Here is a 15,993-nt window from a genome sequence, read left to right as displayed (position 1 = left end):
ACTGTTTTTTGTATTCCCCACAGGAAGCCATTTCCCAAACAGTTTGTTTACCAGCTGATTTGGTGGGCCGGGGAGCAGGAAAAGAGAAGGGTGTGAGAGAGACGTTAATAGAATCTGGAGGTTAAAAACTGAATCAAAACTTTTGGTCTCCTCAGTTTAAAAACAGTAAGTTAGAATGTGGGGGGTTTTTCTGCATGTTTGCATTCTTCTATCTTAATAGAATCATAGAATATCAGGGTTGGAAGGGATCTTAGGAGATCATCTAGTCCAACCCCCTGCTCAAAGCAGGACCAATCCCCAACTAAACCATCCCAGCCAGGACTTTGTCAAGCCTGACCTTAAAAACTTCTAAGGAAGGAGATTCCACCACTTCCCTAGGTAACCCATTCCAGTGCTTCACCACCGTCCTAGTGAAAAAGTTTTTCCTAATATCCAACCTAAACCTCCCCCACTGCAACTTGAGACCATTGCTCCTTGTTCTGTCATCTGCTACCACTGAGAACAGTCTAGATCCATCCTCTTTGGAACCCCCTTTCAGGTAGTTGAAAGCAGCTATCAAATCCCCCCTCATTCTTCTCTTCTGCAGACTAAATAATCCCAGTTTCCTCAGCCTCTCCTCGTAAGTCATGTGCTCCAGTCCCCTAATAATTTTCGTTGCCCTCCGCTGGACTCTTTCCTATTTTTCCACATCCTTCTTGTAGTGTGGGGCCCAAAACTGGACACAGTACTCCAGATGAGGCCTCACCAATGCTGAATAGAAGGGAATGATCACGTCCCTCGATCTGCTGGCAGTGCTCCTACTTATGCAGCCCAAAATGCCGTTAGCCTTCTTGGCAACAAGGGCACGCTGTTGACTCATATCCAGCTTCTCATCCACTGTAACCCCTAGGTCCTTTTCTGCAGAACTGCTGCCTAGCCACTCAGTCCCTAGTCTGTAGCACTGCATGGGATTCTTCCTTCATAAGTACAGGACTTTGCACTTGTCCTTGTTGAACCTCATCAGATTTCTTTTGGCCCATTCCTCTAATTTGTCTAGGTCCCTCTGTATCCTATCCCTACCCTCCAGCGTATCTACCGCTCCTCCCAGTTTCGTGTCATCTGCAAACTTGCAGAGGGTGCAATCCACGCCATCGTCCAGATCGTTAATGAAGATATTGAACAAAACCAGCCCCAGGACCAACACTTGGGGCACTCCGCTTGTTAGCGGCTGCCAACTAGACAGTGCTTCAGAACGAAAGGTATCAAATTCTGCAATACTGGCCCATGTTAAATAAAACGAACCTTTACTATTGTCGCTAGATAGAGTAGAGAATGAAACACGCCGCTATATCACATTACATCTAAATTTTTATTCTCCAATTGAGAATATGTTTGACTTTGAACACATTCATGAGTTCCTGTGACTTCAGTGGTCCTTAAATATGCGCTTAAAGTTAAACATGTGCATAAGTGATTACTTAATAGATGTGCGCTGCAGGGGATCAGGGCCTATTCAGGAAGGAGATGTCTACATTGATGTAATTTGATTATCCCTTCCTTTGTACCTGTTATGTCTCTCCCCCACCTCCCACATATCAGCATTCCATTTAAATTAATGGCATATCAGGATGTGTGGTACATTGAGTAGCTTAACAATTGTGTTCTATCTAGATGTACAGACCATCTAGAACAGGGGTGGGCAAACTTTTTGGCCCAAGGGCCACATCTGGGTATGGAGAGCCATGAATGCTCATGAAATTATGAGGTGGGAGGGGGTGAGGGCCCTGGCTGGGGGTGCCGTCTCTGGGGTGGGACCAGAAATGGGGAGGTCAGGGTTCGGGAGGGAGCTCCAGGCTGGGACAGAGGTGTTTGGAGGGCAGAAGGGGGTCAGGGGTGCAGGCTCCAGGTGGCGCTTACCTCAAACAGCTCCTGGAAGCAGCAGTGTATCCCCGCTCCAGCCCCTACATGGAGGCATGGCCAGGTGCCTCTGCTTGCTACCCAATCCGCAGGCGCCGTCTCTGCAGCTCCCATTAGCCATGGTTCCTGGCCACTGGGAGCTGCGGGGATGGTGCTTGGGGTGGGGGCAGCATGAAGAACCCCCTAGTTCCCCCTACATGTAGGAGCTGGAGGAGGGACATGCTGCTGCTTCTGGGAGCCGTGCAGAGCCACAGCACGTGTGGAGCGGGGCAAGCCCCGGACCCCACTCCACGTCAGGAGCTCAAGGGCCGGATTAAAATATCTGAAGGGCCGGATGTGGCCCCGGGCCATAGTTTATCCACCCCGATCTAGAAGCTGCCAAGTAATTTATCTTTCCACTTGGCTTTAATTTTTAGGACCTTCCAGGAATATTTTTTGACAGTCTGACATTAAACTAACAATATCTTAGTCTTGTAGTCAAAGTGGTGGGAGAACAGGACCTGGTTAGGATGTGAGTCTGTCAGAATGCCAGTTTCCTTTGTCTCAGATAATTAATTCCCTTCTTTTAGCCAGAATACACATGGTCCCACAAAAAAAAATGTCAGGCTTTGACATCTCAAAGCCAGTTTACTAGACTCTGTGTAAGCGTCTCTTTCTCTCTGCCAGAAGACTTAGTTAAATGCTCAGTGAGTGGCAGATTTTCTGTCATTGCTTGTTTCAAATGAATGGAAAACGTGGATCATAGCAAGCTAGACTGGCTACGTTTGTGTCTTTGAAAGGACTGCTATAAATTGCAGATAAGCCTGACCAAAGCACACCCTCTTTTATAGCAAAAGACAGTTTCACTACACAGGGGTTCTCGGGCTCTTTCATAATGTGGGCCACATTTTAATAGAGAATCTTGTGAGCATCTCCCCTCTTGCTTGCTGTAATGCAGACCACCTCCCCTCCTATTCACAGTTGTATAACATCCCTGTGGTGACGACAGTAATTGCTTACATAAAAAAGTAATACTGAGGATGTACTGAATGTGTTTTTAATAGTCTCTTAATGTGATTGAGCAACTGGAAATAAAGAGAGCCAGCATCTATTGACCAACCAGTTCTCGGCAGACAGGCAGCAACTGCTGCAGTCCTTTGGCCATGGTTTCTGCACTAGACCGTTGATCATTCTTGAGATTAGGCTGGCCATAGCCTGGTGATAGAGGTTGGTATCCGGGACTGATTTAATAAATGATCTCCTTTCAAATTCTTCTGCCCCTGGTTAATTGGTTGTGGTGATGGGAACTGCCTGAACGTTGGCATTATGTAGGCAATAAGGGAGTGCTTATTCTGTTGTGATAGGTGCTTGTTGGAACTGTGGGAGAGCCCAGCAGTAACTTGCGGGCACATGGCAAAATTGTCCAGTAGTTTAGAGCACAGAACTTCGAGTTGGGACTTTGGGTTTCCATTCCTGGCTCTGCCACTGGCTCGTTTTTGTAACGCTTGGCAAGTCACATAAATCTTTCTGTACCTCATCATCCACACCAATAAAATAGGACAATGTGTAACTGCTGGCTTGGGGAGTTCTGAGGCTTTGTGATATTTGTAGAGAATTTTGAGATCCTTGGATGTGAGTGCTGTAGAACGGTTTATAGAAGCTGTGTAGAGAGAGAAAAAGGCTACCCTCTTGTTGGCTGGGGTAAGTACCCCTTTTTTGGGATGCAGTAGGGTTTGGTTGGTAGCTTTTTTGTTGTTGTTTGGATTAATATCCATAGCTACAGATGAGCTCTTAAATACTGAATAAACCTTATGGTGGATGCCCCAAGGGAAAAAAACCCTTCTCAATTAAAACTAAAAAAAAAAAAGAGCGAGAGAGAGATATAGGAGTGGCTTTGCCCTAACTGATTCTTTTGAGTGTATAGTGCACAAAATATTTATAATTTAAAAAAAAAATACAGAGTATAAAGATGAATATCACTGGAAAAGAGAGCTCTGAAGGAACACTGTCAATCTAAAATGCAATCCGTTTTTTAAAAAAGTTAGATAATTTCACAGTTATATGTGCCACTAAGTCCCTCTGCTGAGGTTTCTGGCTTTAGGACATTTAAAGATTGTTGTTTTTCTTTTCCCCCTGTTGCAGCCTGCGAAATCCACAGATTACAGAGGAAATTAAATAAACACCTGCTTTTTACTTTTCTGTTTGTTTGTTTGTTTATAACATGTATTTAACAACACTGTCTCTAGTCAGTTTCCCCTGTTAGCATGAGTTCAAAGTCATGTTTGCCTTTAAAGGTGGATGTATCCTTACCAAATGATTTCTCTACTTCTTAAACCTGAAAACTCCATTTTCTGTTTATAAATCCCTGAATGACTGATTTCTCCCACTGGTTTCTATTAGCCTCAACCCCAAAGGCAGTGGGAAAGTTTCACCATTGTAACTAGTTTAATAGATCTGTTTTATGTCTAAACACAATTGCTTTCTAGTTCAACGTCATGCATTTCCTTGATTATGCATTGCACAGCAGTGCAGCTACCAAAATAGAATAATGATTTTAAGGAAATTGCCAGGAAATATTTTTAAAACTTCAGGCAATTCCTTTCTCATCAGGGGGGTATTGTAAAACATGTGTCCTTGATGGAGAAAATTGCCTTATTGTCAAAGCCTCAGCCGGTTGCGCAATGAGTCCAGACGAGCACGGTGTTTTTGCAGGGCGGTCTGTGCTTACACAAATTCTATCCTCCATCCTTCTGACCTTGTTGCCAACTCACTGTCACTATTGTCTCATGCAGCTTGCAAGATTTGGTATTTTTCTTAAAGCTCCAGCCCCTGTGGTTCTGCACATATGTGAGAATCTCATCTTTCTTTCTTAACAAGGGCAAGTTTTTAGCCCTTTTTTGTTGCAGTGAGAACCTCAAAACATGACCTGATGCACCCTAAAGGCTAATAAAGAGCCCCACACTTATTATGGTAAAAAACCCTTATGATTTTTTTTTTTTTTGGCAGGGCATGATTCATGATTTTTGAACTCTCCTCCCCCTCTACCTTCCCCACCCTGAGTGGTGTGTTCTTTCAGGTAATGTCCATGTCCTGTATCTTTTTCAACGAGAATTGTTTGCAGCAATGGACTCCAACAGGAAATCCAGCTTACCAGGCGCATTGGGCCCTGTGTGTCTCTTCTCTGCAATCCCCATCTGAACTGTGTGTTTAAAAGACAAACTTATTTTAGTCTTTCTCTGAGGCCTGTAGTCTGTGAGCAGTGGAAAGCAGAGGAACATGGAAGAGCAAAATGAAGGAGGTGGAAGTGGGAAGAGGCATAGGGCAAAAAGAATAATGTGTGGTGAGAAGAGATACCAGATCGAGGGGAAGGAAGGCAATATTGCCAGCCCTCAGTGTTCAAAAATCATGAGTCAGGACCCCTGAAATTGTGCGATTGGCTTAACAAATCATGGGTTTTGAAACCAAAACAAAAAACATGGGGTTCTTTTTATTTGACTTTTGGCTTTTGAACCTTTTTGGGTATGTCTCTGCGCAGCTGGGGGTGTGATTCTCAGCCCAGGTACTCAGACTTGCAGTAGCTTAGCTTGACCTAGGTCGCTGAAAGTACCAGTGTGGCTGTCGTGTCCTGGGCAGCGGCTCAGGCTAGCCATCTGAGTCTAAGCCTGCCCAACCTCCTACATCCAAGCATGGGTGGCTAGCCCAAACCACTGCTCATTCTGTAGCATCAACACTGCTATTTTAGTACACTAACTCAAGCTAAGCTAATGTGACTCTGTCGACATGTTAGGAATCACACCTCCCAGGTGCAGTGCAGATGTACCCAAGGGCACACTTCAGTCACGTTGTCAAGCTTTTCTCTGCAGCCATGTGGGTTAAACCCTATTCTAAAAAAAAAGCTGAGATTTGTATGTAAGCAGAGGATTCCAGGAACTGGGGCTTAAAGAAAAATACCAAGTGTCTTGAGACTTGTTTTACTGCGAGTGTCAGCAACACAGGGAAAAAGAAGAGACATTGACAGGACAAAAAGGGGGAGCGGTGGGTCTTAAAAGGCAACAGTCATGCAGAGATTTTAGGATGTCAGCTCACTGGCACAAGAACTATACTTCCCTGCATGTCTGTACAGTGCTGAGCATATTTTGGATATAGATCTCAATTTTTTTTTCAAAAAATGAGATGGACCAGGAGGATGGGCAAGAAGAAACAACAAGGAATCTGGGGTGGTGGTGCTGCTTTTAAAAATAGCTTTTGGTTTTGATTTTCCAAAGACACAGAAAATAATCCTCTATGGGAAATGGTTGACATATACTGTGGGCGTAAAGTAATTTGCAGTACAATGCACAAAAAGGTTAGTGTTCTAAATAACTTTCTCCGCTTGTGGGCCCTGAAACAGCTCCTCGGTGATCGGGCTTATTTGGTTGATGGATAAGAGGGAGTTTGCACATCTATGGTTTTCCATGCCCTTGTAAACAGAAATGTCTACCTTTTAGGGAATGAAGGCGTTTTCTATGTTACTTGGCATCTTGATCAGTAAACTTAACACGCATGCTGATCACCTTGTGTTTGGAAGCTTCGTGGTCACGAGGACGCTGGGCTGGTCCAGGCTGTATGTTTGTCTAAAATGTGTTCCTCTCTAAGATCCTGGAAGAAATGGCTAGTGTATCTCTGACGGGGGGCAGTGCTTGTGCCTGTCTATTACAGTTGGTCAGGAGGCCGAGACTGTCATCCATGCCTTTGTCACCTCTCTGCTAAGCTTCTACTATAATGTGCTACTCTTGCAATCTAGGGATGCAGAACACAGCTGTCTGTTAGCTAACCGGAATGGGACACTTGGGGCATACAATTCTGGTGCTCAGGTCTCTGTCCTGGCTTTCTGCTCTGCTTGGGTTCCACTTCAGCACGTCGGTGCGAATCTTTCAAACCCAGAATTGTCTGGAGTTCATCTGCCTGAGACTCTTTGACTTTTTGTCCCATCATAGGAGTTGATTATCTAGCTCTTGCTCTGGTTCCCTGGTGTTCAACCTTCCAGGGCCAATGGCAAAACTCATCTGAGGGTGTTCCTTGGATTGATACGCTGATTTGTGATGTCACAGTGTTGCCTCAAAACATGGCAGTGATTGATTGACAATGACAGAACATAAGGATGTGAAACCAGGCTAACTTTATACCTCTCTGTGACTCCATGTATTGAGTGATTGTGTGAGGTTATCACTGATCTCTATTGCTAAAAAGATCCTCAAAGAATTAACAAGACTTTTAGTAGCTGAAAACCCATGCTGTCACACAGGTGTAACTTGTATTTATTAAAAACCAAAAATGGCTGCAAACTTAAATTGGACAGGAACAGACTACCAGTCCTACTGATGATTGAACCTGGTGATATTCTATCAAAAAGAGCTCTCCACCATGCTTGTAGCTGTTTCATCACTTCACGCTGATTCAACAGACATTTTAGGCTGCCGAGTGACACTCCTGGAATCCTCCTATAGAGATGGCAGTGGTGGTGAAGTCATACTGGCTATTCAGAGGAAACCTTGCATGGAGAAATCTGGCTTTCATTGACTGTTAAAAAGTTGTTCCCAGTCACTAACAGTGCAATGGGAGATCAGATTGGTCTAGTCCTGTTTGCGTATACAAGGCAGATTCTGTGTTTTACGAATTTTCTTTTTAACAATTCGTGGCTTCTGTCCTCCATGGAAAGGGATGTTCCACTTTGCATATGTAGACCAGTTTTATGCTAATAGATTTTCTTTCCTGCAAAGGTCAAATGGGTCAGTGCTCTTGTACTGGGTGCCTTAGAGGAGCGTAGACCTGTGAAAATACAAATTGCAGTTGAGCGTGGTGTATTGTATGTGTTTTGACAGCATCTGTGCTTATGAAAGTAGACAATGACAACTGACGAGGCCACAAAGAATGAAGAAGTCCAGACAGCAGCTCTTGCTGAACAAGGAGAGGACATCACACCCAATCAAGATCGAGGGGTTCTGAAGGTGAGGTCATTGCCAAAGCTAATGGCACATTTCAATAGCTGCTACACTCCTAATTCAGTGACTCTAGAGCACGTACACATCTGTTAACTGTCTGAATGTTAGTGGCATGGGTTGTCTTACAGCTTCCAGCACAATAAAGCTGAGATTTTTCAAAGTTGTGTAGGGGATTTAGTTGTCCAATTCCCTTTACAAAAATAGCAAGACGTAAATGGCATGGAGATCACAACTGCAGTACAGATATCAGCCTTCACTGTGAATTTCACTGCTAGTGTTTGTCTAATCAGATCTTTAGCAGTACATCCATGCAGTATATGTATGTATTACTCATAGGCTTTTCCCTAGATCTAATTTCTATTACTTGGGTCGTCTAGTCTGCTGCTCAGCCCCTTTTCCTACTGGAGGCAAATCCAGGATTGTTCCGCAGTATATTTTCGAGGGCTTCATCCTATCTGTTGAATATAACGATTTCCCCAGTGATATCTCCTCTGCACACATTCCCCGCTCCTTTTAGCTGAAGAACTGCCTTCTCCAAACAGTAGCATAAAAGAATTTTGACCAAAAACGAATGGAATGATTTTACCCCTATGGATGTGGCATTCCACTGGCAGCAAGTAAATATTATTTTACTGACTAGATTCCTAAATATGGTACTTAAACACATCCCTGTATAATTGTAAAGCCTCTATAGCTCTCCCTATTGTGGCCTGTACAAATCCCTATATATGTGATGGGAAACAACTAATGCTATTTATTGATTTTTATTTTGGGGGGACAAATTTAATAAAAAGGTTATTTCAGTCATTACCTCTTTAGATTTCTGCCATCATGAGTTGGAAGACAGGGTTGATCTAGAGATCTGGTTCTTGCAGAAGATAGCTTGAATAGCCATGGCCATTGGGAGGCCGAATCAGCATCCCTAGATCGCCATGGAAATAAAAACGTGCTCTGAAAACGTGCTCTGGGTTCAAACGTGGCATAAAAAAAGAATCTTCCCTTGAATATACTTGGGAAAGCTCAGCAATTTTACTTAAACACTAGATCAGAGGTACTACTTAAACTGAAAAACAAGACCGTGTTGTTGTGCTACCAACTATAGGCCTGCTGGCTAGTACGCAACATTCATTGGGCTTGTTCTCTGGGATTGGGACTGTGCAAGGAACTGTGAGGTGGGTGTTTTGTTGCGCTGCTGGAACCAATGAGGCTGGGGTGCGCCAGCTGTGCCTTATTATTCAAAATATGCTTTGTGTTCTGGGAGTTTGGAGTTGTTGGAGAGAGGAGCTTAGCTGCATGGTTGTGTCTAGAACCTAGACATTTGCCTAGAGTAGAAAAGCTGTGGGACTCCGTCAACTGAAGCCGCCTGTTTGTTGAAATGGACTCTTCCCATCTTCATCCTAGTTGTCCTTCTCTCTCCTAGGTTGTGAAGAGGCCTGGTAATGAGGATAAATCCCCTATGATTGGAGACAAGGTTTATGTTCACTATAAAGGAAAGCTGGCCAATGGAAAAAAATTTGATTCCAGCCGTGACAGGAATGAGCCATTTATTTTCAGTCTGGGGAAAGGTAAGGAGTGAAATGGAAATGCAATCTCAGGGATCCAAAGTGCATTTTCTCTGGATAATGTCAGTTTGTTGATACATAATTCTATTGTTAGAGAGAGCTCATGATTAAGCGGAATGAACACAAGACTGGGAATAAGGAAATTTTAGGTTGTAATACTGGTTCTGTTGCTGAGTAGATGTGGCTGTGCGTGATTGTCACTGTGTGTGTCTGTTAAGGGCCCCTGGGGTGTTGAGATCATATTTTATAGGCCCAAATTTCCAAATGTTTCCTGCTTTTGGGTGCCTCTGGAAATCTGACGGTAGGTGTCTAATATCTAGCAGTTTACATTAAGTCAATGGTTGATGCTTGTGCTCAGCACTTCTGAGAATCTGTCTGTGGGTGCTCAAAATCCGATCACAATGGAAATATATATTTCCTTCCCCTCTCATTTTGTGTGCTGCTTTACCCGTTCCTGCTGTCCACATAGTTATAGCCTTTTGCAAAATCATAGAGTCATAGAATATCAGGGTTGGAAGGGACCTCAGGAGGTCATCTAGTCCAACCCCCTGCTCAAAAGCAGGACCCATCCCCAATTAAATCATCCCAGCCAGGGCTTTGTCAAGCCTGACCTTAAAAACTTCTAAGGAAGGAGATTCCACCACCTCCCTAGGCAAAATGGATTTTTAAAGTGTGCTTCATGTTGAGTGTGACAGGATTTGAACTGCATACCTGCCTATTTGTATCTTTTGCAGCCAGTGGTAACCTTTATACCCCCCAGCTTGAATAATGACTGAAGAACTCTCTCATGAAGTTTTAGAGTTCCTGTTGTCAGGCAGATGTCACTAGTAACATAAACGTGGGGAGAGGGGAGAGTATAGCTATATTGAATTAAAAATATAAAGGCATTATTTCTAATTAGAATGCTTCCTTTTCAAAGCTCTTATGAGATGTCAGCAGACCTTCAAGGCAATTTGGTTTTGGCCTGCCTGAGCAACAAAGGGAGTTACGCTTAGACAAATGAAATTCTACCTTCTGTTTGCTGTGTGGCAGGTTGAGAACAAAAAGGAATTGTTTTGGAGTACATGGTTTTTAATTATTATTATTATTATTATTATTTTAAATTAAGGACCACCATTTACTAACGGCCTCTATTTACTAAGATTGCATTCCCCTTTATGGCCCTTAAGCTTACAGAATGGAAACTTTTGCTCCTGTAACGGCTTACAGCTTCAAAATCCTTCTGTAGAAAGTGGACAGGAGAACATGGAACAGACTCCTGGACTGTGAAGTTTATGTAACTCTCTCTATAGAATTTGGGGTATTAAGCCAGAAGAACAGCTTAGTGCAATAGTCCTTCCCTCCTAGAACTCTGTTGTAGGGCCTTTCATGCAAGCTTGTGGGAAACTCGTGTGGAGCTGCCCTCCACTCCCAGGGGGCATCAACACACCCTTTGTAGCCACTCTGGCCATATCCCCTCCACAGCCCCACTCTAGCACCTAAATAACACAGAGTGTTATGCAGGCTTTCCGTGTTGGGGTGATGTTCTCCACTAATGTGGAGGGGGCTGCAACAAGTTTCCATGACCGACTTTTCTGACGTACGCTTCAGTGTGTCCCTAGATTATGATGACCACTGGATCTGATGGATTCCTTGTAGTAGTTGAGTTGTGTAGCTGTTGTGACTCTTATTGTATTGGTTTCATGACCACAAGTAAAGACCGTAAATGCACAGATATAGCAGAGCGTTTGAAAAAAGAAAACGGACTGTGTCTAGGACTTGTTTTTGGCAATTTCATGTTATAAATCATTCCCCCGTATTGAATCATGTCCTTCTCTTAGGCCAGGTAATCAAGGCATGGGACATTGGGGTTGCCACCATGAAGAAAGGGGAGATCTGCCACTTGCTGTGTAAACCAGAATATGCGTATGGCTCGGCTGGCAGCGTCCCGAAAATCCCTTCCAATGCAACCCTCTTTTTCGAGGCAAGTATGTGTAAGAGTGTTGGTATGGAAACTCCCTCCCTTGGGACATGCTGTTGAAAACCAATCAACACAGCAGTTGGCTTCTTGAATTGTTTTCTCCCCACCTTCAGCAACTCATGCCCATGCTTTCTCAGAAATATACGTCTAAACTAGAGAAGCAGAGCCCAAACAGGATCTGAAGCTACGAAGCCCAGAAAAGAAGCCTTAACTTGGAAGCATATGGAAAACACCTGCACAAATAGGACCCAGACTCTGTTAATTTTCTGTGGGGGGGGGGTGTTTGTACATCTATAAAATAGGGGGAGGGCAGCTCAAAAATGTTTTCACATCATAAAAATCCATTAATACCAGTGAGCTAAATCAAAATAAGAGTTGGCATGGAGCAGCTGTTGGTCAGCCAAACTGAGCACATTTTGTACGTGTTTACTTGGCAAAACCTCTCAAATAAAAGTGTGCAAAACCCAACAGAAGTAAAGCATCTTTAGTTAATTAAGGCTCAGATTGTCCCAGCTCTGGCTGCAATTAATTGCCTTGGAGAGCCACTGGCCTCAGTGTGCCTGTTTTCATTGTCAGCAGGCTTAATGGCCTCTTTCTTAGTGGTGCTATGTCTGGCCAGCAGAGACCGAGAAGGGCAACAGAAATGATTAGGGGTATGGAACAGCTTCCATGACTGGAACTGTTTTGCTTAGAAAAGGGATGACTAAGAGGGGGAGATGTGATAGATAGATAAAATCATGAATGGTGTCAAGAAAGTGAATAGGGAAGTGTTGTTTACCCCTTTACAGCATGCAAGAGCCAGTGGTTACCCAATTAAATTAATAGGCAGCAGGTTTAAAACAAACATCGGGAAGTATTTCTTCACACAATGCATAGTTAGCCTGTGGAACTCTTTGCCAGGGGATGTTGTGAAGGCCAGTAATATAACTGGATTCAAAAAAATAATTAGATAAGTCATGGAGAATAGGTCCATCAATGACTATTAGCCAAGATGCTCAGGGATGCAATCCCATGCTCTGGGTGTCCCTAAACCTCTAACTGCCAGCAGCTGGGAGTGGATGGCGGGATGGATAACTCAATAATTGCCATGTTCTGTTCATTCCCTCGAATGAACATCTGGCATCGGCCACTGTCAGAAGACAGAATATTGGGATAGATGGACCATTGGTCTGACCCAGTGTGGCCATTCTTATGGTCTGTTACCTAGGGCAGTTTTCACAGAATCGCACATCACTGTTTGAATTACATCCTTACAGGATTAGTATGCTCTAGTTTTATTCTTTCTCTGTGCTACTTTTCAGATATTATGCACATTCCAGTTTTTAATAAATTGGACCTGTTCCCTACCTTAGAGCTGGCTTTTATGGGCTTCTTCCAGTTGTCAGCTGAATTGGTTTTCCACATCTACGATCAACTGTTATCTTTTATTTATTTATTTAGATCGAACTTCTTAATTTCAAAGGGGAGGATTTATTTGAGGATGGAGGAATCATCCGGAGAATCAAACGGAAAGGGGAAGGATACTCCAACCCAAATGAAGGAGCTACCGTAGAAAGTGAGTACCGGCTTGGCTGCCCGAGTAACTAAACTCACCTTAACAGCCAAGTGCAAATGAAGCCTGTGTAATAGCATTTCAGGGGATTTGCAGCACTGTAGCCATCTCTGACGATGAAGCAGGTTGACAGGATTGTTTCTGAGGAGTGCTGGGAGAGTCATCCATCATCTGTTTGCCAGTCTATATTTTGTACCGTCTCTGTGTGACCAGATCAGACCCTGCAGCTGTGCCAGAAGGGGGTTCCTAAAGCGAGTGTTCTAGCTCAAAGACTGGAGTGTGCCATTTGTCCAATAGAACACAAGGTATCTATGTAGAGGACACTGGCCATGGTTTGTGTGGTTTTGTGTGAAGACAGGGTGACATGGGAGGGGGGAAGGAGGAAGTCGAAGAGAGAGGCAGTTAACTCTCAGCCTGAGAGTGTCAGCATTTAATATGTTAACACAATTCTTCCTTCCTTGGCCAATCCAGAGCCACTGACTCATAAGGGTTTAATGGAAAGCAGCTAGGTGCTGATGAAATGACCACTGAGGTATAACTCAGGCTTTTTTCTCTCTGAGTCACCCTGGTCCTCATTTTGTCGACGGCCCCCTCTGGCTTTGATAAACAAACCAATACTAAATTGTGCAACCAGTTCTCCTTAGTTTGATGTGGAAACTTTGAAGAAAATTCGGCATGTACGGTATGAGTTCTGTCTCCTTGGTTGTCTTCCTTTATTCATTAATTTTTTTTTTTTGAAGATTTTCCATTCTCGTGTTGCGGTCTGAAAGCCGCTGTAATGCAGTAGGGGACCAAGTGTGGGCTGCTTTGTATATCCAAACTCTGGATTTTCTTGTGTATATGTGATTAAAATCACCGCCTCTATTTAGCTACTACTGTAGCTTTTACTTGAGTCCAGTATTTATTAAATGTTACAGGCATGCATGTCTTGGCCTAAACTAGGTAGCTTCCTATTTTCATAGTCCTTTACAATGTTTGGGTTGCATCTATAATACAATTAAGGCTTTTCTTTCCCTCTCCCTGTGGCCAGAATACTACTGCTACCTTTGGATGGCTACTACCTAGTAGGCATAGATTAATGAGAAGGGCCTACTGAAGTCAGTACTGTTCTATGGGTTTAATTGAAGTCCTAATCTGGCCCAGAAGCAGTGATCTGAAATCCCATTCAGATTTCTTATAGCACTCTTTCCATCAATATGATGGAGTAATTATAGCTTCTCTTCTAAAGCAGCTATTTGATGTGGAGTGGAAGGATGAAGGAAGCCAAGTTTAAAGAGAACAATTGAACCATAGAATTAGAGAGAAATGGAAGCCTTGGCCATTTGAATGGCTAAATTGTACATTTAGGATTAGCTGGTCCCCCTTCTCCCTATGTCAGAGCTTCTGTACGGTATGAGTTTATGAACTTTTTTGGGAGGGGAGAAATTGATCTGAATTGTCACATTCAACTTGTTAAGCCTATTAATTTAAATGTCTAGTCCTTTAGCGGGACTGATTTTAGAGAGAACTCCTTTGGACTCTAATTTCACTCTGCCTATGGAATGTTTTGGGTCATGGTTATGTGTACTGAGAGAAGTTTTGTGTAAAGTTTCAAGCTTGCTTTATTGTACCTAGAGGCCAAGTTAAAAAAAATAAATCAAAGTAGATACCAGTTTAATAGTCCTGACTGCTGCATTCCTTTTTATTGCTTATGTTTTGGTTTCATTTAAACATCAAAACCCATTATGCTTTTGTGTGCTCAGGAAGTTTGTAACGAGACACACAATTATGTTTATTACACCACAAAGTAACAAATAGAACAAAGCACTGTTCTTATTTATTTGTTTTTAATCGCTAGGAAGTGGTTTGATTTGTCAGAAAGAGGAAAACCTATCAATTTAATCAGCAATTTGGCTCTTCCTTAAGCATAGATTCTAGGGCCAGAAGGGACCATAGTGATGATCTAGTCTGACGTCCTGCATAACACAGACCATAGAACGTCCCGAAATAATCGCTAGAGCAGATCCTTTAGAAAAATATACAATCTTGATTTAAAACATCCTGATATAGCAGTTCTTTAAAGACTCCCTCAGAGTGGTGGTTAGTAGTGGGCCCTTCTCATGGCACATGATTATAAATCCTCCTTTAATTTTTTTTTAACTATTTAAAAAGTACACTTTCTTCTTAGCTTATTGCATTAATTTGGACACAGGCATAGTCAGGATAGTGGAGATTAATGCCCTCTGAGGCAGTTTTGCATAACACATGCAGCCTGTGCAAGGCAGAGGTCAAGAACTGTTTACTAATCCTATTCCCAAAAGTTGCGCTGTGCTAGCAGTTTGGTTTGGAGCAAGTTACCAATGTGGCCTTCAGTTTCATTCTGATCTAACGAGCTGCCCAGGGCCTGGGTTTCCTTAAATGTGCTTTAAGGACGGGGCACATTTCAGACCTGGCAGCCTCTTAACAGTATTTTGGTTGCTACCATGCTGTCTGTCTGTCTCTCCCTCTCCCTCTCTCTCTCTCTCTCTCTCTTTCTCTGAGTGTCCCATTCTAGACTCCATATCCGGCACAAGGTGGTAGGATCAGACACAGGTAGTGGGATTAGGATGGCACAAAACCAGAGGAATAGCAATGATCTGTCATAATAATCTATTTTCAACCAGACAGCAGCCACATTTTCACTCTTAAAATATTTCCATTGAGTTCTAGTAAAAACCCAGTGTTAACTCAGAAACTAGTACAAAGGTACCTGCCATCACTGCTATAATTAGACTGGAGGAAAACGTGCTTTTACCAGAACTGACATCTCTGGGTTGGATTTTCAAAGGCAATGTAATTAGCTTGAGTTATAGGGCATAATTCAGAGTCCCACTTCCTAAGACACAGCCTAGAGTAGAATTTTTGCATTCTAGCTTTTGTTACAGCCTTTTTTCTGTTTTAATAGGAGTACAAATTGCAGTCAGCACATCGGGTTCATGTGCCAGCCACATTCAGAACACAGCGTTCTGTGCTCTTCAAAACAAAATCGCTCTAGGCACTGAGAGAACAATAAGTCAGCGCTGCAGCTGAAGTGATGTTCTGCAG

The 15,993-nt window shown here is 43.1% G+C and overlaps 1 protein-coding gene across 18 annotated transcripts in view; it reads left to right on the top strand.

Annotated features, from left to right (window-relative positions):
- The window catches only part of FKBP5 (FKBP prolyl isomerase 5), a 51,935-nt gene that overhangs the window by 18,632 nt on the left and 17,310 nt on the right, over positions 1–15,993 (top strand). For 5 of the 18 annotated variants that reach the window (XM_073320497.2, XM_073320491.2, XM_073320494.2 and 2 more), the window contains exons 2-5: positions 7,737–7,862; positions 9,277–9,421; positions 11,239–11,381; positions 12,819–12,933. In XM_073320497.2, coding sequence (XP_073176598.1) covers positions 7,761–7,862; positions 9,277–9,421; positions 11,239–11,381; positions 12,819–12,933 — 505 coding nt within the window. In that variant the 5' untranslated portion in view covers positions 7,737–7,760. Of the gene's footprint in view, positions 1–23; positions 166–1,221; positions 1,239–7,736; positions 7,863–9,276; positions 9,422–11,238; positions 11,382–12,818; positions 12,934–15,993 lie in introns of those variants that run through there. The other 13 variants (XM_073320504.2, XM_073320506.2, XM_073320507.2 and 10 more) reach the window with 6 other exon arrangements.

This window comes from Lepidochelys kempii, chromosome 21 (genome assembly GCF_965140285.1).
Source record: "Lepidochelys kempii isolate rLepKem1 chromosome 21, rLepKem1.hap1, whole genome shotgun sequence".
NCBI lineage: Eukaryota > Metazoa > Chordata > Testudines > Cheloniidae > Lepidochelys > Lepidochelys kempii.
This window is presented reverse-complemented; position numbering and strand designations above follow the sequence as displayed.